This window comes from Arachis ipaensis, chromosome B5 (genome assembly GCF_059453495.1).
Source record: "Arachis ipaensis isolate K30076 ecotype BB chromosome B5, ASM5945349v1, whole genome shotgun sequence".
Classification (NCBI taxonomy): domain Eukaryota; kingdom Viridiplantae; phylum Streptophyta; class Magnoliopsida; order Fabales; family Fabaceae; genus Arachis; species Arachis ipaensis.
The window spans coordinates 152,026,900-152,051,237 of NC_142440.1; the positions used below are offsets into that span (position 1 = coordinate 152,026,900).

The 24,338-nt window shown below is 29.3% G+C and overlaps 1 protein-coding gene and 4 non-coding genes across 5 annotated transcripts; 1 reads left to right on the forward strand and 4 right to left on the reverse strand.

Moving 5' to 3' along the window:
• Positions 1-11,244: 11,244 nt before the first annotated feature.
• On the forward strand, positions 11,245-18,114 carry LOC107644520 (NAD(P)-binding Rossmann-fold superfamily protein). The gene is made up of 5 exons (XM_088488812.1): positions 11,245-11,713; positions 14,382-14,554; positions 16,023-16,223; positions 16,634-16,787; positions 17,556-18,114. The coding sequence occupies exons 1-5, from the start codon at positions 11,452-11,454 to the stop codon at positions 17,867-17,869; spliced, it is 1,104 nt and encodes a 367-aa protein (XP_088344938.1). The 5' UTR covers positions 11,245-11,451; the 3' UTR covers positions 17,870-18,114.
• Positions 18,115-22,810: 4,696 nt separating this feature from the next.
• LOC148566242 (small nucleolar RNA SNORD25) lies at positions 22,811-22,894 on the reverse strand. Its single transcript, XR_015884982.1, has one exon. It is a non-coding gene; the product is annotated as a small nucleolar RNA SNORD25 (small nucleolar RNA).
• A 344-nt stretch (positions 22,895-23,238) lies between these two features.
• On the reverse strand, positions 23,239-23,327 carry LOC148566243 (small nucleolar RNA SNORD24). The gene has a single exon (XR_015885367.1). It is a non-coding gene; the product is annotated as a small nucleolar RNA SNORD24 (small nucleolar RNA).
• A 63-nt stretch (positions 23,328-23,390) lies between these two features.
• LOC148566244 (small nucleolar RNA R12) lies at positions 23,391-23,467 on the reverse strand. The gene has a single exon (XR_015883820.1). It is a non-coding gene; the product is annotated as a small nucleolar RNA R12 (small nucleolar RNA).
• Positions 23,468-23,728: 261 nt separating this feature from the next.
• On the reverse strand, positions 23,729-23,830 carry LOC148566245 (small nucleolar RNA snoR1). Its single transcript, XR_015885271.1, has one exon. It is a non-coding gene; the product is annotated as a small nucleolar RNA snoR1 (small nucleolar RNA).
• Between the last annotated feature and the right edge of the window lie 508 nt (positions 23,831-24,338).

Below are 24,338 nucleotides of genomic sequence, written 5' to 3' on the forward strand. Positions count from 1 at the left end.
TGAAATTAACACATTATTTTTATAAAAACAAATACATTTAAATTAGTATAAAAAAAATTAGTATTTCAAAAGAATAAAAAATTATAAAAAAATTAAAAATTTTGATAAATTTTATTTGAACATATATAATTAAAAATTCAAATGTGTTGGTTTTTAGAAATATAATGAGCTGGTTTTAAATGGACAGCTTTAAATCATTACTTTTACGTAAATTCATCTATTTTTTTAAAAACTAGTGATTTTTTACGTGTACGCTAGTAATTTAAAACTAACCGTCTATCTTTATCGTTATTTAAAACCATCTATTTTAAAAAGTTCAGTAGAAAATAAACATGAAAAAGTTATTAATTTAAAATTTAAAATATATATGAGATATAAAAAAAAGCCTAATTTTGTTGATATAGTATTTTAATTATTTTTTTTTAAATTACATATTGTAAATCTAATCAGTCTGTTTTAATTTATGCATGCATGCATGCTGTCCTAATAAATCTAATCACCCTGTTTAGATTTATTAGGACAGAGCATAAATCGAAACATGTGTGATTAGATTTACTAGGACATCATGCATGCATAAATTGAATCAGACTGATTAGATTTACATAGAAAGCTAAATCTAGTCTAACTCATTGGATTTATATAGAGAAGTGAATGAAGAGATCTATGTAACATTTTTTCATTTAGGTGAATTGTGTAATATTGAGTTGGATTTGGTTTAATTGTGTGTTTTACCCTGATTTTAATTTACCATATACACAACATAAAAAAAATGGCACTGTTATTACAAAATTATAGATAACAATTGGTTTGATTTCTAAGTTTTCATCTGCTAATCAATTAATTTAGTCTCTGATTTTTATAATTATAAATTAATTGTCCCTCTTATAACATTTGTGAAATGTTAATGTGAAGTGTTAAGTGGCATCTTGCAGGTTAATAATTTATATTGGCTCAAATATTCCAGACGTTTTAACGGTACTTGTTAAAAATAATATTAGTATAAAGCTGTGTTAAAATATAAAAATTTATTTAAAATATTATTTTTTATTTTTACATTAAATAAGTAAATAACTTTAACAAGATAATTAAACTCTTTCATTAAATAAATTAAAAAAATGTAAAACATGGTTTTTGTCCCTTAACATTTTCAAAAATTTATAGTTTAATTTAATTTAATTTTATCTTCAACTTTTCTAATTTCGATTTTATTTTTATCTCTTATTTTTTTCTTTCACAAAAATTTAAAAGTAAAAAATACTAAAAAAAAAGTTAAAAAAATCCTAACAATTTTTTTTTTCCGTTTTCTTGAAACTTGAAAGAGACATGCATAGCATGTATAGAAAGAAAGAAAAGTAGCTCTACGGTGGTAGCTGTACGGTGCAGTCTGCACGTGATTTTCATTTTCTTCTCTTCCATCTTCCACTCCGGTCAACTGTGCCCACCATGCATTCTTTATTTATTTATTATTTACTTATTTTTATTTTATGATCAATACTTGAATCCAATTTAACTGAAATTTTATAGAAAAAAACTTCATAAATAGAATATATAGTAACTTCAATAAATATTCGGCAGATGCTGATTAAAAAAATTTAAATAATATTTTTCTAATTTTATAGTATATATTATTGTCTTAAAATAATATATATTACACACTTATGTTTTTTATTCTTTTTACTATTATATCTTTAAGATATATAATGATTGAGAAAATGAGAAATAATAAACTATTCTTACTTTGGTCAGAGGCAGTGGCGGAATTTTGTGGGGACAATAGGGGCTATTACACCCCCCAAAATTTTTGTATAAATATTAATAGTTCTACTTAAAAAAAATAAAATTAGCTTTTTTTTTTTTAACAAAAATACGAGATTTGAATTCGCAACTTTTTAATTGAGTATGAGGAGACTATGCCATTTAAGCTATTACTCATTGGCAAAATAAAATTAGCTTGTTTACTTAAATTGATATACTTTAAATAAATAAAAAGTGACATATCTTTAAATCAATATTACAAATTAAATATTATTATAGAATTAATACTAAATTATATTTGACTTCTCATATATTTTTATGTATTATTTTATTTTAAAAATAATAAAAATTATAATATAATTAATAGTAATATCAGTTATTAATAAAAAGTTATTAATTTATGTTTAAATCAACTTTATAAATTTAATGGCATTATAGTATTGACACGGTTTACATTAATAAATTTTGATATTTTTATTTTATTAGTAATTTAAGATTTTATTTTGTTGTATTATATTATTTGATTTGTAATAAAAATAATAACAAAAATAATTAATCTTAAAATTTTTTAAAGATAAATATTATCAAAGATAAAATTAATCTTTTAAAATATTAAAAAATAATTTATAAGTTATAATTGATTTTATATAATTTAAATAAAAAATTAATTTTTTGAAAAAAAATCAGTTTTTAAATAAAAAAATTAATTTTCTAAATAAAAATAGATTTTTATGTGCAAAAACTAATTTTTTTATGTAAAAACTGATTTTTTAAAATTGATTTTTTATTTAAAATTAATTTAGTTTATTAATCTAAATAAAATTTTTTACTAATCAAAATCAGAATTATTTTTTTATTAATCTTAACTATATGTAATCTTACATATTAATAATAAATTTAAAAATAAAATAATTATATTTATAAATTTTATTTTAATATAAATACAATTATATAATTTTTTTATCCTTCCAAATTTTTTTTTAAAGCTCCGCTACTGGTCAGAGGCACTCACATTAGTCATACATATTAACCACCATTATTGAATATATGGACTTATAGGAATGACGTTGGTTTAGATGTTGATAGCTATAATTTGAGGTTATCCTTTCTATTCCGAATTTATGTATGACTTTAATGTTAAGAAGATTATTTATTAAAATAAAACGCGTTTAAAAATAATTATATTCACTCATTTTATTAGTATATAATTGAGTTTTATGATTTAATAAAGATTTATATAGTCTGAAAATTATGATGTTATATTACCCTATCGTATTATAAGATATTAAATTATGTTTTTATTTACAATGGAACTTAAAGGCCAAAAAAATAAAGTAAAAGACGACCGTTTTTTAAAATGAGATGTCAATAATTAGCCAAAAAAATAAATTAAAGAACACATGATAGTTAAAAGGTAAACTATGACCATAATTAACTATTTTATTTGTACTGGAGTTTGCTTTTCATAACTGATGTTGTATTCTCGAAAAAAATGCAAATTAATATCATTATGAAAAATAAACCTTACTATAGCAACTGAAAGTCTACCTCCACAACCACATGATTATATCCCAAATTTATAGCAAGATCCACACCCATTCAAATTCTCCAAAGCTCTACCAAAGTAACCGAAGAAGCTAAGCTTGCACTAAAACAAGCTAGAGACCTTCCACTATATCTCTAATAATCTCTCCGCAAGCTACTTTTTTTATTATATAGAACTGAACTGTATGTGTTTAGTTTAACAAAAAGAGATTTTAGGGGGTGCCATTTAATCTGTCTATTAAATTATCATTGAAACAAAATTTGTTATGTTTATCTCTTTTTAAGTTTATTATACTTATCTTTCTCTAACTGAATCATCCAAAATATTTAGTTGTTTTAGCTATTTTAAATTTCATAATAAGTTTGGAATAAATAGGTAGCGTTGTTCTCTATATCATACACAATAAAAAATTTTCATCTTTTTTTCTTATTCTTTCATAATTTTATTATGATATCAATGCCACGGTATCCTCTTTAAGGAGGATATATAAACTATCATCTTTTCGGTGAGAAATCACCATGCTTCTTATTGATAAAAATAATTTTGTTCTTGTTACTGATTTGATACTTTCTCACTCACCAAATAATCCATCCTTTTCGTCTTATTCTTCTGAGTTCAATGAATCCAAAATTATCGTCGTTAGAGCTGCAACCAAGGTTCTAAAAATTGGACCAGATCGGTCCACCTATAAATCGCCCTGCAAAAAATCGACAGAAAAACTGGTTGAACCGATGATTAACCACCAAACCAGCGGAATTTCAGCAAGTATCGATTTTCCCCTAAGCCACAAAACGGCGTCGTTTTGGCGTCGGTGAAAAAAAAAAAGGGAAAAAGGCTGAAGTAAAATAACGTTGCTGAATGCTGAGCTCATTTTCCTCTTCGAAGAGAGTCTCCTGGTCACCTCCCAACCCTAATTTTCTCTACAACCTTCTTCCTAGACGGATCGAAGCGTCACTGTCACCGAAGCGTTAGCGACGTCGGCTTGTCGTCGTCACCGTTACGGAAAAGTTGATCGTCGTCTGGCTCTGGCCTTCTGTGCTCTCCCGCGGTGAGTACTTCAATCTTTTTGTTTTTCAATTAATTTTGTTTATTTGGTGACAAAACGGTATGAATTGGACAGATTTGAGTTCATGGGTTTTTTATTTTTTCAATTAAATTTTTATTTAGTGAAGAATTTAAGGTAAATTTGAGTTCAGAACTTCATATTTAGAATTTTTGACAGATTTGGGTTCTTGTTTTGTTTAAGTTCAATTTTACAATTTTGGGAAGATTTGGATTTTTGTTCAGTTTAAGTTCAATTTTAGAATCTTGGGCAGATTTAGGTTTTTGTTATATTTAAATTCAATTTTAGAATGCTGAATTTGGAATTTTGGTATTTTAAATTTTGCTATATAAATTCAATTCTGGTTTGTTGAATTCAGCTATAATGAGTTTTAGTGAATTAGTTGGATGATATGCTGAATTTAATTATGTTGATTGCCGTATGAATTGTATGAATTGATATATTTGTGTGGATTCTAGTTTGTTGTCGCTCTGAATTTAGATGGAACAGTCACAAAATGATCAGCAACCACAACATAATGCTGCAAGAATTTCATATATTTTGTGTTTGTTATTTATAAGCGTTTTGATTTTCTTTAGTTATAAATTTTGATATTTGAAGTTGTTTATGACTTTTTAATGATAAATTATGAATTATTCATTTTGTGAAATTGTTAGATTTTGAATTTTATTAGTTTAGAAATTATTGAACTTAAATTTTTTAAATTATGTATTGAATTTTTTATAATTTTAATATTTTACTCTATATTTAATTAAATCGGTTCAACTTCGGTTGAACCATTGAACCACTGAACCAGTCACTCGATCGGTTCGATGACTGGTCCGGTTCTCGCAACTTTGGCTGCAACACGCCACCACGCAGCTTCTCCTTCCGGCAGTTCCGTCTGTACTTCTTTTCGATAGTTCCGCCTGCATTTTATTTCAGCAGTTTCGTTTGCACTCTTACTGCGCTTTAAAAATCGTTGCTTGCTCTCTCCCCCTCAAGCACAACATTTTCTTCTATGTTTCTGCGACCGACCGCCTTAGCTCCGTTACACGCATCTCCCTCTATATCGCTGTGCCGCACACATCTTCTTCAATCATTTTATCAAAACTTATCGAAATTGTGAATTATTAACCATCATAGAATTAGATTAACCTTTTAAATTCATCTTTGCATGTTCTTCTTCTATGCAAGTTTCTCTTTTAGCATTCAATAGAATCTCATCACTATTAGGTTTTGTTTTTTTTGAAACTTCAAACGACAAGATCTACCTCCTGCAAAAATTTTTCGTTCAAAGCCGTTGTACCTGTACTCATACTTGTAAAAATGAACATTGTTTACGGTCAGTAAAAATAATTATACTAATAAAGTATGTTTTGGCCGCCATTATTAATTGTAAAAATAATGTGTATATTTAATATTCTTCGCAATAAATAAAAAATAAAAAATAAAGATATTTTTGTCAACTACCAGTTATAAATACAAAAGAAACAAACACAACGAACTGATAATATTTTATGAGGCCTGCTATACATACAAATTTTTTTGGTTTACAAGTCTTACAAGTTGGCACAAGCCCAACAAAAAATACGCATTACACTCCCACATTCAAGAGTAAATAAACGCACATTATTTAACCATTTCCTGTTTCCAAAGCGTGCTACTCACCATGCATTATAAACGACTCTTCTTCTTTTTCCTCCATGAAAACGAGTTTCTTGCCAAATTTGAAGATAATGGAACTTCAGAAATACACCAAAACGATTACAGAAATACACTCAAAGGATTACAGAAATACACCCAAACGGTTACAGGAATTCACCCAAACGATTATAGAAATACACCCAAAGGATTACAGAAATACACTCGAATGATTACAAAAACTACACCCAAAGGATTTAAGAAATACACCCAAAATTCGTTGAAGTACACCTTATGCATGTTAGAATATAATTAGGATCAATTAGTATTATTTAGTATATCTGAATATTTATTATAGGAAATTACGTCTTTATTATTACGATTCTCATAATACCTATAAATACCATTTTATATTGTATCATTCTAGACAACTTGAGTATACACACAAATCCTTTCTCTAGTTTAGTTTCTTGTTTCTAACATGGTATCAGATCCATGATATCCTCTTTGAAGAGGATAGGTTGTTTTCCTTGCGGTGAAATCACCGTAGTTTTTGCATTTTTTTCTATGTCATTATTCTTTCCCTTTGTCACTCCTTTGATACTTTTTCACCTCATCGACTAGCCTATTTTCTCTGTCTTGTATTTTTTTTTTTAGTCGAATGATCAAACACCATTGTCCTCCGTTGCTTACCTATTCTCATGAAGAAATTATATAGTTTTCGCTCTCTTTCGGCAGTTCTGTCTGCGTTCTCTCGTGGCAATTTTGCGTTCTCTCGTGGCAGTTCCGTCTGTGTTCTCTCGTGGTAGTTCCGTTTGCATTTTCTCGTGGCAGTTCTGTCTGCATTTCGTCTGTGTTTCCTTGTGGCAGTTCCGTCTGCGTTTCTTTCCGACAGTTCCGTCTGCGCTTCCTTTCGGCAGTTCCGTCTGCACCTATTTTAGAGAGTTTATGCATTTTTTTTCTTTTTTCTCTTTATTTCGTTGTTTTAAATAAGTTTCAAACTCAAGTTGTCACTTGAGTTTGAGGGGGGATGTTAGAATATAATTAGGATCAATTAGGATCAATTAGTATTATTTAGTATATCTGAATATTTATTATAGGAGATTACATCTTTATTATTACGATTTTCATAATACCTATAAATACCCTTTTATATTGTATCATTCTAGACAACTTGAGTATACACACAAATCCTTCCTCTAGTTTAGTTTCTTGTTTCTAACAATGCATAATTCAGAACTCTTTCTCTTTCTCCTCCTCATCTTCTGCTGCTTCTTCTTCTTCAAAAACGATTTCAGAGCTTGATATAAAAAAAATGGAAATCGAGAATAACGAAGAAAGAAAACAGAGAGAAAAGCACGTAAATGAAGAAGGAGAAAGAGAAGGCAAAAAACGAAAGAAAAGAAGAAGAAGAAGAAGAGGAAGAAGAACGTGTAGCAAGAAAAAGAAGAATGTGCAGTAAAAACATGCAATAACGGTTGAAGAAGGAGAAAAAGAAGGCAAGAAACGAAAGAAAGGAAGAAGAAGAAGAGGAAGAGGAAGAAGAAGGTGCAGCAAGAAGAAGAAGAAGAAGGTGCAGTAAAAACGTGCAGTAATGGTTGAAGAATGAGAAAGAGAAGGCAAGAAACGAAAGAAACGAAGAAGAAGAAGAGGAAGAGGAAAAAGAACGTGAAAGACTTGTATAAAAAAACGCTTGTATGTGAAGAATTTCTCATTTTTTATTAACATGTATTTTTTACCCTTAATAATGATGACCAAATATCGGCTAAAATTTTTATATATGAATAATTTTAATGTGAAATACAAAAATATTTGATTATTTTAGTGTTCTACATAGTTGTGGTAGTAGCACAAAACGTCACTGACGTTTTGCAATAAAAAAAAATTTTTAATCATAAAAGAACAAAACGTTACTGACATTTTGTAATAAAAAATATTATTTTAATTATTAAAACGCAAAACGTCACTGACGTTTTGTTAAAGAAATATTATTTTAATTGAGAAAACACAAAACGTCACTGACGTTTTGTAGATGACCATAGTTGTGTTCATAACACAGTTTAGTTCATGATAAATGATTTCACCTCTAGTAATACAATATTAAAAAGAAAAAGTTCCCAAATATCTATATGTAGTGTATTGAAAAATAAATAAAATCACCTTTTATTACTGTTGATATTGTTGTTTGAAAAATCTTACAGCTAGTACGTAACAGGTGATTAGTTTTAATTAAGAGTGAACTTCTTCAACAAATTAAAAGAAACTTATATTACCTAATATACACAGTTGTTCTCCTTGTTCTAGACATGGTTGACAAGAAACAGATTCAGTAGGTAATAATAATAATAATAGTAACGAATGGCATGCAAGTAAAGGAATCATTGAACATACACAGACAATAATTTATACACTTTGAAACCGATGCAAGAGGACGATCAATCTTCTATTGTTCATGATGATGCTAGTCCATGAAAGTTGAAAAATGCCAGTTCAACAAACACACTAAAAAAAAAAAGGTTAGCACCACTTATCCCGCTTAACTTACAGATATTGGTGGATCTTGCTTAATTTTTTTCGTCAAAATCCCAATCCAATTCTTATTTAAAAAAAAAAATTATCGACCTAGTTTAATAATATTTGTTTGATAAAATTATAAAGACTTTATAGTTTATACTAAGATTTATAAAATTATAAAGTTTTTTAATATTAAATAAATTTAGGAGTTATTTAAAAAAAAGTAAAAAAAGAAAAAAGAAAAACAGTATTGTGTGGTCCAATCCAACAGTCTGCCGTTCCACGGGTTAAGATGGGCTAGCCATTTGCCAACCCTAAAATAAATCACCAAAATTTAGTAAAAATTATCACTGTTCATCTAATTTTATTATTCGTTAAAAAATTATATATATTCCACTTAATGTAAACCAAAATTTATCAGTTTATTTAATCAGTTGTCTGAAATTTTCCCTTTAAATAAGACAAATAGATTTATAAAAATAGGTTAAAATAGCACTCAATTCTAAAATGAATCGCTGTAATGCGAGAATAATTAAGAGAAATGCTAGGGGTCAGTAATTTTTGTGATTTTTAGCCATCAAATAGTCATCAATGATCATTTTAATGGTGTAAGATTGATATGAGATTTCATCTAATAGCTCACTTTTATTTGTTGGTTATATGCTAGCCAAAATTTAACAAAGTTGCTGTCCCTAGACTTTTTCAATAATTAATTAGTTGACATTAAAGAAAACACATGAAATTATGTGAGGAATATGAACTATCATTTTGGGATACCCTTCATTGGTTATATTTTAATTGTGTTTACATTGATATGAATATATGATCATGCAAGCTTTGGCTATTGTAGAGTGAGAAAGAAATCTATTGAATGATTACAAAGAAAAAGAAGTTGCCGGTGTAATAAAGAAAAGGGAAGGCGATCACATGGCGGATATAAAGGCAAAATTTAATACAAAAAAAGAAGGAGAAAAAGATCATGTGTACATATTGCTATATATATATATATTGTGTTTTTTATGTGTATTTTGCCTTTCCTTTTATTAGCCATTGAAATAAATCTGGATTTAGTTAAAGAATGATCTAATAAGGAAGTTGGTTAATAAGAATTATATATAAAAAAAAAAACCTAAAATAGTCCTGACAATTATTTCGAAAGACAACGAGATCCTTAACAAAAAAAATTTCAATCCAACTCCTAACAATTACCTCGAAAGAACAACGAGATCCGTGCCAAAAAAAATTAGTGTTTTTTTTTTGGTACAAAAGCTAATTAGTCCAAAAAAAAAAATATCAGGAGCCGAATTGAGTATTTTTTTTTTTTTGGAGCCTCGTTCTTTTGAAATAATTGTCAAGAATCGAATGAGATATTCACTCTTAACAAAAACTGGTTGTTGCAATGCATTAAATTCTTTTATTTGATTTAATTTATATTTTCTATTCAAATATTCCACTTTTAATGCTTTTAAAAAGTATTTCTAATATACTTGTTACCTAGATCACATCAACATTTCTTATAAAATGCATTAAATTCCGTCTCACTCAAATTCACACTTTTGTTGCAGTGATTATTATGGATAGTTGTGTGGTTATCATAAAGCCATAAAATGATATGTGTTCTGGCCGAAATCTTATGCTCTCTATGGTAGCCCAATAAATAATAAATAATATCAGAACTCATGATTAATCAATCTGGTAGTTTTAAAGGGTATTTAAGACGAAGAATCAAAAGTCTTTTTGGCAAAGGTGATTCGGGCAGCATATCCTGTTGTGTTTTACGACGATGTGATGGACGAATACTTGTGGTGGAAGAACTAAAAAGAGAAGGAGTTGATATTTGATGTGAAAACTCACACTTAAGGGAGAGATTGTTAATGTTGCAACTTGCAAGTGTGAGGTGTATGAAATTAGTCTCACATTGAAAAAAGAAAGGAAGAATGACGAGTTTATAAGATAAGAGACCCATTAATTTACTATTTTAAGAGTTTTTGAGTTGGATGTGGTGTTTTTTTATCTTATATTTAAATTAGTTGCCAACGAACTATAACTCAAACGACATAATTTTTCCGAGTTTTCTTATCTTTAGTTAAAAAAAAAAATTAAAATTAGCTATTTTTACTGGCGTATATAACAATCTAGAATTGATTGTTTGTGTAAAATTTTTTTATATTGATAATAAATTAAAATTAATAGCTTTATTTTTTTATATGAGATAGGAACCAACAAAAAAGTATTGGCATAGTACTTAGAGATGCACTACAAGAAACAATGTTTAGATGCAATTGAATAAAGAAATATGACTTTATTCGAAAGGGGATTAATCTAATAATCCACTCAAAATACTAATATAGGGAGGCTCACGTTAAAAAGAAATAAAAAAAAAAAAAGAGAAATGAGATTCCACAAGAAAAATATATTTTTGCTACTTTTAGGATTTGAACTTAAAAGAGTTTTTAGTTGAGTTATATAAAACATACTATTTCAACTAATTTTATTTTTATTATTTTTATATACATTTAATAAATAATAAATTAAATAAATTAATCAGTTTTGTCGTTTCCCTTTGTAGTTTATGAGATCTGGCATCCTATAACACAAACACGCCAAGCTGGACTTTTGATTTTTGACTGTGAAAACATAAATAAATATATTTTTAATTTATGAATTATTGTGAAATAAATAATGGATCTTTTACTACTCGAACACATGACATAAGACATACTTGACTAGTTAGCCTCCACACTTTGACTCTTTCTTTCTTCTCTTATATATATTCTCATCTCTCATTACAACCATTTTGCCTTCTCACAAACACATACCTAATAACCCTACTCTCTCTTCAAGTCTCTCTATATTTGGTTAAGAGTTCATAATTTAGGTTTTATTTCCATCATCATATAATCTCCCTAGCCATATTTATTTATTATTATTTTATTCAAATTTTATTATAATGGGTGTGGTGCGGTCGTGGGAGAGTAGGCAGGCGGAGCTAGAGTCCTTCTGTCGAAGACTGGTGGCCGATACGACCACCATTCATCGGCGAAAGGACCTAGAGCCGCAGCCGAAAAACAACCTCTTTGGAGATTATGATGAAGAAGAAGAGAGGAATACCCTAGTTTGTGTGACAAGTGGTGTTTCTTATTTGGGACTTGCTTTGGTCAACAAGCTTTTGCAAAAAGGTTACTCAGTGAGAATCACTATTGAAAATCCAGGTATTTTTTCTTTCTTTCTTCTTTAATTTCTCTTACCTACTATTGTTTTCTTCTCTTTGGGTTAGTTGGTTCAAATAATCCTGGTTTTAATGAGTGTTTGTTGTTAGCTTTGTCATTTATATAAAAAAAAAATTTCACTCTTAAGTTGTTTAATTAATCTATGCCTTAATTAATATTATTTTGAAAAAATTATATGAACAACTCAACGTGTATAATATATAAATATTTTTTATCTGTGTATTATTGTTATTGGTCGTCATGTGGTTGGTTGACTATGTTATTGTAAGATATAATTTTTTATTTCTAAAAAAAGGTGTATACTTTTTAGAAACTTGTTTTTGCTTCTGTTTTCAGTTTGAATAATTATTATGTCTCTTTTCTTCGGTGAATTATCGGGAAAAAATGTATGTAATGCTTTTTTTTTCAAATAATAATTTATGCAAAATTAAATATATAACGTAATATTTGTTACCTCAAAGTAGTTAAAATTTTTATATGTATAATATTAGGATACTAATAATAATATTGTAGTAGGTACCAACTATATATGAGTATTTGAGACCTTGAATATTCATAAAGTTGTTGAACATTATAATTAGCTGGGTAGGTAGGAGAGAAACGTGGAACTTATTCAGCTATACAACGATTTCAAGGAACTAAGAATTTAGTTGAATCATAAGATATAATTTAAGAAAGAGAATGATGATTAAATTAAATTTATAATAGAAACAATGAAATAAAAACTTTAGCTTATTAAAGGAAAAAAAAAAAAGGAGAATATTTTGAGTGTACGGCAAAACATGTGAGCTTTTAGAGCCGTCCATGTGAGCTTTTATTTAAGTTTGTTTGTTTTCATGATTGAAGCCAACTTGATGGCCATGCTTATTTTATGATCAATTTATTTATAATATTATATATACGATAGAAAAAATTTTAAATATTGTTGTTATAGTGATTTCAATAGTTAATTTTAATTAATATATTATATATTTTTATAAAAATTTAATTTTAATATATTGTCAATATAAAATAATTTTACACATGCATTCAGTTACATAATGTTATATTAATAAAAATAACTATATTTTATATTGACTGCGTGAATAATCATTTAAAAGAACGAATATGATTGTATGATTATAAAAAAAAATAATATTAAAATTAAAATTTTTTTATAATTAAAATCAACAAGTAAAACTATTAAAATGTCGATATTTTTAAAATACTTAAAATTCTTGAGGCAAATGTATATTAAATTTATCAAATTTTATCTGCTAGAATAATACAATTACCTGGAAAGTGCCATATATATCATTCATATTATTGATGATATAAAACTATTTTAATTGTACTATGAAAATTGTCTAGTGTACAATTTTGAATGTGGACTCCGTCTCCTCCACGGCATATATTTTATTTATTGATTGATGCAAGGAAACTTTATTAGAATTTTATTTTGCTTGTATTATGTTTGGTTTATTTGAAACATATAATATAATAATATATATTTATGCTATTAGTTTTTTATCACCGGCTTAATTAAGTATTCTTCTTTTTTGTTTCATTTAATTAAAGGGGGATTAATTTAATTAATTTAGGTATTTTATGACCATCTCTCTAATCTATATGCTCATCAATTATTGCTCACTAGAACCAAAGGCTCACATCTGGCCACAAGCCCACCGCTACTCTTTAATTTCTTTCTTTTGAATTAGAGTAAAGTATCGATTTTGTCCTTAACGTTTAGGGTAAATTTTATTTGTGTTCCTAACATTTAAATCGTCTTAGTTGTATTTTTAATGTTTGTAAAAGTAATTTAATATTATTCTGCCGTCAGTTACACATCATGAACGCTTTAGTTTGAGTTTTAAAAATCTCTTCTTGAAGTTAGAATACAAATATCTGGGATAGAATTGATGGTCCACTCCAAAAAATAGCTCATCAAAAGTTGAAACTAATTCCTACAATATTTACATAATTCACTTTTCTAGGGACATAATTGAATCTAAACACAAATAGTGGGTATAATATTAAAATCGAACACATCAAAGTGAGACCTAATTGAGAATGAATACATTCAAGTGAGAATAATTGAAAAATATAATCTGATTTGTTAGTATAATTGATAGTAGAATAACATTGAATCACTTTTATAAACGTCAGGAACACAAATAGAACTTACCACAAACGTTGAGAACAAAAATGATACTTTACTCTTTAAAATTATTCAATATAGTTAAGGTTAAAGTTATTTTTTATTATTTGACAATATACAAAAAATAAAAAATGTGATAAAATTGAAAAAGTATTATTAAATAATAAAAAATATAACATTAATATTAGTTACACATTTTGTTAATATTATTACAATTTTATAACCGCTATAGTCAATAACTCAATACAAAATATTTAGTAACATAAAGAATTAACTAAAAATAATCAAAATTTATTTTATTTAATATTTATTAATTATTATTATAATTAATAAATACCAAATAAAATAAGTTTAGATTTTTTTTATCACCCTGATATTACCGAATTCAAAAATCACACGATCATATAATTCACCATTTCATATTTTGGGCCCTCATATTTTTCAAATATTATCATTATCATATTTTTTGAATAATAATCTGAAGGGAAGATTTGATTGAATTGTGGGATGCAGAGGACATAGAAAAAGTGAGGGAAATGAAGGAAAGTAGAGAAGGAAATGGAAAATTGGAAGTAGTAATGGGAAAGTTAAGTGATGTTGATAGCTTATTAAATGCATTTGAAGGTTGCCATGGCGTTTTTCACACCTCTGCTTTTACCGATCCTGCTGGTCTCTCTGGCTACACTGTCAGTCTTCTACTCTTCTCTCTTTTCTTTTCTATGATAATTTACCATTTTTATTGTATAATGTTTATACTTTCATAATTCTAACTTTAAAAAATAGAAATTAATTTAATAGTCATTAAAGATAAACTTAATTTAATAAAATTATTTAAAATATACAATGTGTTAAGTAATTTTATCGAATTAATTTAATTTTTAAAAGTTATAAAATTAATTTTTATTTTTTAATTTAATTTAAAAATATTTTACGTAAATATATAATCATATATTGTTTTTGAGGCCGTCAAAATGGGTCAAATCCATCGGGTCAGCCTGTTTACCCATTTAAATAGACGGGATTTGCTTCCAAAATTAAGCCCGTTTAAATTTTGGGCTAAACGGGCTAAGTCCGATTAACCCGAAAAAAATGATGGGTTAAACGGGCTAGCTCGCGAGCTAAACGGATGGCCCATTTAATTTTTGTTATATTTTTAAAAAAAAGTAGCATTTTTAGTCTATATTTTTTTCGATCCGACCCAAAAATTCGATCCATCAACTAAAAAAATATTATTTTTTAAAAGTTTTTGACCTAAAAATAATATTTTTTGTCAAAATATTCTTTAAAAATAAAATAAAAAAATAAATGGGCTGACCATAAACGGTCTGGGCTGAAAAATTATGGCCCGCGAATAAAGCGGGCTTAAACGGTCCAGCCCATTTAACCCACGGATTTAATGGGCCGGGCCTAAATGGGTCGAACTAGCCCGTTTGACATTTTTTAAATTAATTATTAAAAATTATTTAAATTTATAAATTTAATAAATAATTATGTAAAAATTTTTGTAGTATAAATATATCAAAATTATTTTTTTATAAATAAAATAATTAGTATTTATACTTTTTATTATTAGAATTAATAATTTACTCATTAATTATTTTTTCCTTTAACTAGTTAAACACACTATATATATTGAGAAAATGTTTTGTGCCACCTAAATAATTTCTTGTACTCCAGTAAAATAGCTAAAACTTTATTTTATTAATAAATAGATTGAATTCAAGTTAAATTAGTTAAAGCTGATTAAACTTGTTACTGTTTTCACCCTAATAAAACAACTAAGCAAGCTTAATTTTTAGAAATATATGTCATTCTCTAATAAATTCGACTTGTTTATTTACATCATCTAACTTTTGGCTACCCTTAGGGAATATTAATTTAATTTTTATTTTTTTTTTAAAAAATACATGTCTTTTGTTTATTACATTTACTTTTACTTTTTTATAAGGGTGTATTCCATAATTATTGATTCTTAATACCACCTTAACTAATAGCTTCAATATGAAACATTGCTAATTAATCAAATTAAAAGGCAATTAGTTTTTATGTATAAAGCAGAAGCTATCTTGTTCACATTTCTATCATCATAATCTTTGGTTTTTATAGGTTTTAACATGCAACTTCTAATCAATAGATTGTGTCTCATGTAAATAGAAATCTATGGCTGAGATTGAAGCGAGGGTGAGTGAGAATGTGATGGAAGCATGTGCAAGAACAACAACTATTAAAAGATGTGTCTTCACATCATCACTCTTAGCTTGTGTGTGGCAACAACAAAATCCAGAGTCACAAGATGCTCCAATTACTATTAACCATACCTCATGGACAAATGAATCACTATGCAAAGAAAAGAAGGTATACTACTAATTTTACTTGATTAATTATTATGACATTAATTAGGAATTCTTTTTAAATAAATAATTTAAATATTTAATTCACAGATATAGATAATTTATAATATATTTATTAATTTTCATTTCGTTACAATAAACGAAATATATGTATTTTTTAAATTTTATATATCTCGTTTGCAAACAAAATAAAGCCAAATAAAATTGTGTTTTATTTCGTTTACAGTGTAAACAAGATGAAATATAAACAATCTTAATTCGTTTACACTGTAAATAAAATATGTAAAAGAATATAAATTAACAAATATGTTATAAATTATTTATATCCGTAAATAAAATGTTTAAATTATTTATTTAAAAAATCTCTATTAATTAATGGATATTTATTTATTTATTTATTATTATATATGGCAGTTATGGTATGCATTGGGAAAAGTGAGAGCTGAGAAGGCTGCATGGAGAATAGCAAACGAAAGGGGTTTGAAGCTCACTACCATATGTCCAGCACTCATTACAGGCCCTGATTTTTGTCGTAGTAATCCAACATCTACTATTGCATATCTCAAAGGTACACACTTCAATTTCTAATCAAACTTTCTTGTCCAATTTATTATTATTGTTTTTTTGGTTACATTTGATATTGGTGTAAGCTAATTTACAAAAAGTTTAAAGCCTATCGAAGATAGAAAAATGGATAAATGATTATACTTTTAACATATTATTTCACATCCGATCTTCTTTTTGAGTTTGTATAAATATTTTTTAGAGAAATTCTAATAGACTAATAATTTTTAACATTTTTTATTATTATTTGACCAGTATAAAATACTAAATTATTTTTAACAAATAAATTTTATTAATTTATATATACAAAACTCAAATAAGTGCAAAAGGTCAAAAATAATAATATTTATTAGTCATATAATATTACTTTTTATTTATAGGTTTTTTCTTTCTTTTAGTTTGTATTAAACTGAATTTTTTTGTCAACAATGATCGAATTTTAGCCTTTTAGATCATAAAATTTTTTATATTATATATCATAAAACTACATGTCTCAAAAATTTAATCGAATAGAAAAAAAAATATATGAATAATTATATCTTTAGTAGATATTTTCTAATTTCAATAAATTGTTATGTTTAATATTACATCATATAAAATATAAGAGTATTGAGTATCATATAATAATTATTTAAATGACATATATATCATCTAATCTCAAAGATTGTTAACTATATTCTTCGGATACCTTAATTAGTAGTCACTCTAGAACATTCTATTCCTATAACGCCTAATAGAATCTAAGAATTTTAAAATATATACGAAAATGCAGGTGCCCAAGAAATGTATTGTCATGGTTTGATAGCAACAGTTGACGTAACAAAATTGGCTGAAGCTCATGCAATTGTTTTCAAGGCAATGAATAGCACTGCTTCTGGCAGATACATTTGTTTTGATAAATTAATTGATAACCAAACTGAGGCAGAAATTTTGGCCAAAGAAATTGGGATGCCCAAACATAAGATTTGTGGGGATTCATCATCTATCAATTGTTCCTCATTGCATAGATTTATGAAAATCTCAAATGACAAGTTAAACAGACTCATGTCAGGTCCAATTAGGTGTTACAATCAACATTATTGTTAGGAATGGAATCATGCTTACTATCTATGATATGCTATGTTTTAAATTTTAATCATAGCTTATGTTTATGGCTTAAGAGATTAGAAGAGGGGAAAAAATAGACGAGCCATATTTTTTAGTTTTTCTTTTTAGTAATTAATGCCTTAATACCTGTATTCATTTATAACTTTTTTATGTAATAATATGTAATCCTATTCAATTTTGTGCCAATAATAATTGTTAGCTAGCTAAGCATGAGGATATATATAGTTTCAAATAATTGAATTTAGCTATAATCTTAGAGATGTAATTTTGGAGAAGAATTTACTTGACCAACATTTTGTTTTGAGTGAATACCTTACCCAGCCCTGATAATAATATCGAAAGAACAACGAAGCCCCCAAGAAAAAAAAAACACCTAATCTGGTCCCTGATCTTTTTTTTTGGGACTGATTAGTCCCTGTGCCAAAAAAACAACATTGACTGTTTTTTGGCACAGGAGCCTCGTTGTCCTTTTGAGGTAATTGTCAGGAGTCGAGTTGATTTTTTTTTTGTCAAGGACCTCGTTGTCTTTCGAGATAATTGTCAGGGGCTGTTTTGAGTTTTTTCTTTTGTTTTTCGTTGACAAGAGGATAAAACAAAATCCAATGAGAAAGAAGAGTACATATGGAAAGTATCCATATTTTTTAAATTTAATTTTAATATATTGTTTGTATAAAAAATTGAGTAAAGGATAAATTCGTCTCAAACTTTTTTTTTCGCGGACATTTTCGTCTCCGAGAATTGAAAAATACTTTCATGTCCCTGACCCTCTGAAAAAGTGGTCATATTTACCCCTCCGTTAGAGTTGCTCCGTTTGGCCTGACGGAAAACGGTGAGTGGCTCCCGTGGTGCTGACCTGGCCGTTACGGGCTGCCACGTGGGATGGGCTTTTGAAAAGAGGACGTATTAGTCCTCAGGAACCAAAACGTCGTCGTTTCTCTCCCACCCCCAATCTATGAAATCCTTGAACCCTAATCAAGAGGATTATGTGCATGGATCATTCCCTTTCCACAATTCCGCAAACCGACTCGGATACCCAAAACCCTCAGCAACCTTAAGCAAAACCATCACCTTATCATCACAAGGTCCAGGAGTATCTCAACAAAAATTATTTATCCCATCAAGAGTAACCTGCACACTCTTACCGAACACTGGCACAGGACCCTGCAACTCATTGTTGTCCAAAGATACGTTCTTCAAGCTTGGAAGCGCCATCAATGAGGCTATCGCATTTGGACAAATCAGGGATCCCACCGGTGAACTGGTTCTTGTGGAGCCACAACTGAGACAACTGTGTCATGTTGGAGTGAACCTCAATTGTCCCGGATAAACCATTTTGTTGGTTGTTAAGCCACAGGTTGATAATCGAGGAGGAGGCAAGGGACTTGGGCAAGGCTTCGGTGAGGTTGTTGTAGGAGAGGCGAAGGTTCTGGAGACTGGGGAAGGAGTCAAAAATGTCCGGAAGGTCGCCGATGATTCCGGCGGAACCGAAATCGAGGTCGCTGAGGGTTGATGATTGAGTTAAGTCGGTGGAGAAGGGGCAGGGGGATAGGGAAGGGTTGTTGAAGAGGCTGAGTTTCTGGAGGCTGGTGAGGCCGGAGAATACGGCAGAGGGGACGGAGGTGAAGTTGTTGCGGCCGAAGTAGGCAGTTTGGAGGTTAGAGAGGTCGGACAGAGAAGAGAGTAGGCCGGAGAGGGAGTTTTCTTGAAGATATAGGTCAGTGAGCTGAGAGTAGGGATGGCAAAAATTTCCAGCGGGGCGGGTATCCGCAGGGATTTACCCGCTGGGGAGCAGATATGGGGACAGTTTTGTACCTGCAGGGACGAGAGACGGGGACCCGTTTATTATACGGGGCGGAGGCAGGGATAAATATATATATATATGAGTTTCAGAATTTCAAAACCCTAATGACCTAATCCCTCACTTCCGCCGTTCTCTCTCACTGTTCTCTTTTCTCCCCTCTCTGAAATTCAAACCCTCTCCTCTCACCAGTCACCACCGCCGTCGCGACCTCCTATCTCCTCACCACCGCCTTCCGCAACCTCCTCTCCTCACCGCTCAGCACACCTCTTCTCAGTCGAAGAGAAAGTCGTCCTCGCTGCCTGACACTCAACCAAAGACAGCGTCGTCGTTGCTGCCTCACCTAGCCGAAGAGAAGTCGTCGTCGCTGCCCCCACCCAACCGAAGAGAAGTCATCGCCGTCGCCAGATCCAGCCGAGGCAGAAGTGTCGCCGTCTCCGCCGCGTCAGAGCCTCTTTGCCGGTAAATCAGCCTCTGATTTATTGATTCCTTGGACTTTCTGTGATTTACGCTTCTTTTATTTATGTGATTTTTGGAATTTTATGTGATTTTTGAGATTTTATTTCTCTGAGTTATATGATTCTTGTGATTTTCTTATTTCTATTATTCTATTTATGTGATTTCTAATTTTTGTCATTCTTGGGATTTTCTGTGATTTCTGCTAATTTATTTCTGTGATTTCTGATATTCTATTTAACTAATTTAGGCGATTTTTGTGATTTCTGCTATTCTATTTCTGTATTTTATGTGATTTTCTGATTTATGTGATTCTATTTATGTGATTTGTAAATATGATTTCTGAGAATTTATTTCATGATTCTTGAGATTTTTTGTGATTGTTACGATTTTATTTCTGTGATTCTTGGGATTTTCTGTGATTGCTGGAATTTTATTTTTGTGATTCTTGGAATTTTATGTGATTCTTGGGATATTATTGTTGATTTATTATATGATTTTAACTTTTCTTTTCTTTTTGATGTAGGAGGTAAACAAATTGGAATCTACTATGCATGATGAAAGACTTCTCTTAAGATGTGATAAATATGTTTAGTATTTGGATATGTTTAGTTATGTTATTAATGTTTAGTTGTTTGAATGGGGATTTTCTGTGGTTTCTGTAATTTATTTAAGTCTTTTGAAGACTGAAAATTATATTTGTAATAACAATTAAGGTTTTTTTATTTTTTCAATTTTTTTTATTTTATTTAAAAAATCCGCGGATATCCACGGATACTCAAATCCCCGGTGGATACGGGGTCCCCGTTACCTGTGACGGAGATGAGGCAAGGACGGAAACAGGTAATGGAGGCGGGGAGTGGGGGGCATGTCCCTGCCCCCATGGGAACCCGTTGCCATCCCTAGCTGAGAGAGGGAGTTTAGATCGGAGGGGAGAGTTCCGGTGAGGGACTTAGAGGAGAGTGTTATTTTGGTGACGTGGTTGGAGAAGTCGCAGGTAATGCCGATCCATTAGCAGTAAGGGGGTATCAGGGCTCAAGGATTTCATAGATTGGGGGTGGGGGAGAAACGGCAACGTTTTGGTTCCTGGGGACTAATACGACCTCTTTTCAAAAGCCCATCCCACGTGACAGCACGTAACGGCCAGCGCCACAGGAGGCAAGTCACCATTTTCCGTCAGGCCAAACGGAACAATTCTAACGAAGAAGTAAATATGTCCACTTTTTAAGAAGGTCAGAGACATAAAAATATTTTCCAATCCTCAAGGACGAAAATGTCCGCAAAAAAAAAGGGTCAGAGACGAATTTATCCTTTATTCTAAAAAATTTTACACATTCTTTATATAGTTAATTATTCACTTCAAATATGTTAAATAATAAATTAAATTTTTTATTTAATAATGTAACAATACATTATTAGTTATTTGTATAAAATCTTTTTGTATTAAAAATTTAAACTAATAGAAAAACCCAAATAAATTATTAATTCTCCAACACGCTCTTTCAAATATAATTTTTTTGGTTTCTCACATGTAAGGATGTTCGCGGTGCAATTTGGATTGGTTTTGAGTTAAAAACTCATCCGATCCGAACACTAATTTTGTTTGCGGTACAGTTTGGATTGTATGATTTTTAAAAAAAAAATTCGATCCGATTCGATCTAATTTCAAACGATTTGAATTGGATTGAATTTACGGTTTTGTAAATTAAAAAAATTAAATACATATAACAAGTCTTAACATCAAATTTTAAATAATCAATAACATATCAAGTCTCAAGAATATTTTTAAAAACCAACGATAACATAACAATAAAAATAAAATTATAGGTTAGTTAAAATAAATAAATAAATAAATAATATTTTGAACATAAAATATTTATTAAATAATAATAATACTGAATAATATAAAAATATATAACAAATTGAACATGTTATAAGTATAATTATAAATATAATAATAAAATAATAATATTATAGTACATTGTGCAGTTTGAATTGGATCGATTATGAAAAATAGATCCTAAATCCGTTTCGATCCAACAGTTTGTAAAAAATAGAATCTAATCAAATCCGAATTAATGCGATTTTAATCGATTTTCGGTTTAAATTGAATTAGATGAACAATTTAATTTAAATCGGTTTGAATTTAAACAACCCTACTCTCGTGACCTCTCAACTCAACTTCCTGCATATCCTAGGCAGAATTCAAAGTCAGGACATTTACATAATCAACCATATCCTAGGCAGAATTCAAAGTCAGGACATTTACATAATCAACCAGGCGGATAGGCGTATTCAAAAATATCCTTTTTCATATATATATATATATATATATCACAATTACAATTACCATGTAATTACCATTAATAAGGCACCCGTAATTGCATTACTGCATTCACTTCTTTCCTTATTTCATTTTTCTTAGTTCATATGTTCCCATCGTGGGGAATTGACCTCCAATTCCACTCAAACAAAATAAACTGTATGATTGAGCAAGTTTGGTTTTAAAACAGTAATTTTTGGACGGTCACTGCCACAACAAAATTCTCTCGCCGCACCTCTCAATAATAATAATAATTTATCCAAAATAAGTAATAAAAAAGACATTTTTATTTTCTCAAACTACTTACTTGATACTAAGGAAAATGCACATATAAGTATAAGAGTATAACTCAGTCCCTTAGATGTTCATTAATGTTTGCGATCATTTCCGCAAATCATTACAGGTCTGTAGACTCATCACCGTTATACTCTGAATACAATTGGCTCTATCCCAATTAGTAAAACACAACATACACTACAACGTATAATAGCCTTTGAAAATCCTAATACTACTACTACTATTATATTATTTATTTTATTGGATTTAATTTGCAATATTTACATATCTAGTTGATCCAGAGTACCCAAAAACAACATGACAAGATAATTGGGGGAAATAAGTACTGAAAGCAACACAATCAATATTGCTTCAAGGGAACGAGTTCAATGGGAATTGAAAAGTTCCACATTGACCAGATGATGAAGCTTCTCAATCTAAAACTATAATTCTCAAAAAAAAAAATCATGTATGCAAAATTCAATAATTTGAGGCGGCCTCAGAGATCTTGGTGGTTAATAATTCATCAAATAGGGTGTTTTTCCCCTATCAAGAGTAGCAAATATTTTCTAACATCACAGGCACCCTCACATACAACAACAAAAAAATTGAAAAAAAAAAATTAAATTGAAGAATATGATAATTGATGTTGTCAGAAGTAGCTGGTTGTGATCTCATGTATAAAATCAATGGGAATCCGTCTGATTTTTATCATCACCCAACATCAAAAACCCTAGATCCACATAATCAAAACAAAATAAATAAATAAAATGTATCAACCTTGTCACCGAAGACCCTAAGCAATGAAGGATATTCGGAGCTAAAGGCAGATTACAAGCACATATCAATCTAAATAAATGCGTGTATAACATAAAGTTTTTAATATAGCCTAACGATAGATTCCATGGCCTAGCATATACGTGACCAAAGAATTGCAAATTAGGCTCAATCAAATCAAATAACGGGAATGAATCGAAAAAAGGAGGACTCAGAGTGTTGCTATCTGTGCTCAAAGAAAAAAGAGTCTTTCGACTCAAATTTCTCATACAAGAGGTGTCAGAAATTCCAAGCAATGCTCATCTTCGTCCCCTCTTTTAAGAATCACGGTTGCGTTGTCTTATATAAAAGAAGAGAGAAAGAGTGAAAGAAGGGATTGAGGCTATGGCTGCGATGCCAATAAACTCGGATTAGGGTTTTGGTGGTGGAACGAGTCAAGGGAATGTTTATAAGGGCTTTTTTATTTCTATTTTGGGCTTCCTATTTCTATGGGCTTTTTGGGATCTTGAACACCGTTAAGTAATATTTTTGTGGAGGATTGGGCTAGCTAAGGGTATTTCAACCTTGAGTACTGTCTGTCTGTCTTTTGGGTGTTACTTTTCCTGGACTTAGACCCCTCTACGATAACTAAAAACAAAAAAAAAAAATCAGCCTTTCAATTATCTCTTGAAAAAAGGATTCAATTCTTGACCAAAAAAAAAAAAAAAGATTCAATTCTAATAACTATGGTTTCAATTATCTACTTTCACTATATGTATATCTAATTCAAAAACGTTATTCACACATTAAAATTAATTATTAAAATAAGTCATTCTACT

Coding starts and splice junctions, on each gene's coding strand:
- LOC107644520 (XM_088488812.1), top strand. CDS start 11,452: ATGGGTGTGGTGCGGTCGTGGGAGAGTAGGCAGGCGGAGCTAGAGTCC. Junction 11,714..14,381: donor AATCACTATTGAAAATCCAG/GTATTTTTTCTT, acceptor TGTGGGATGCAG/AGGACATAGAAAAAGTGAGG. Junction 16,788..17,555: donor TACTATTGCATATCTCAAAG/GTACACACTTCA, acceptor ACGAAAATGCAG/GTGCCCAAGAAATGTATTGT.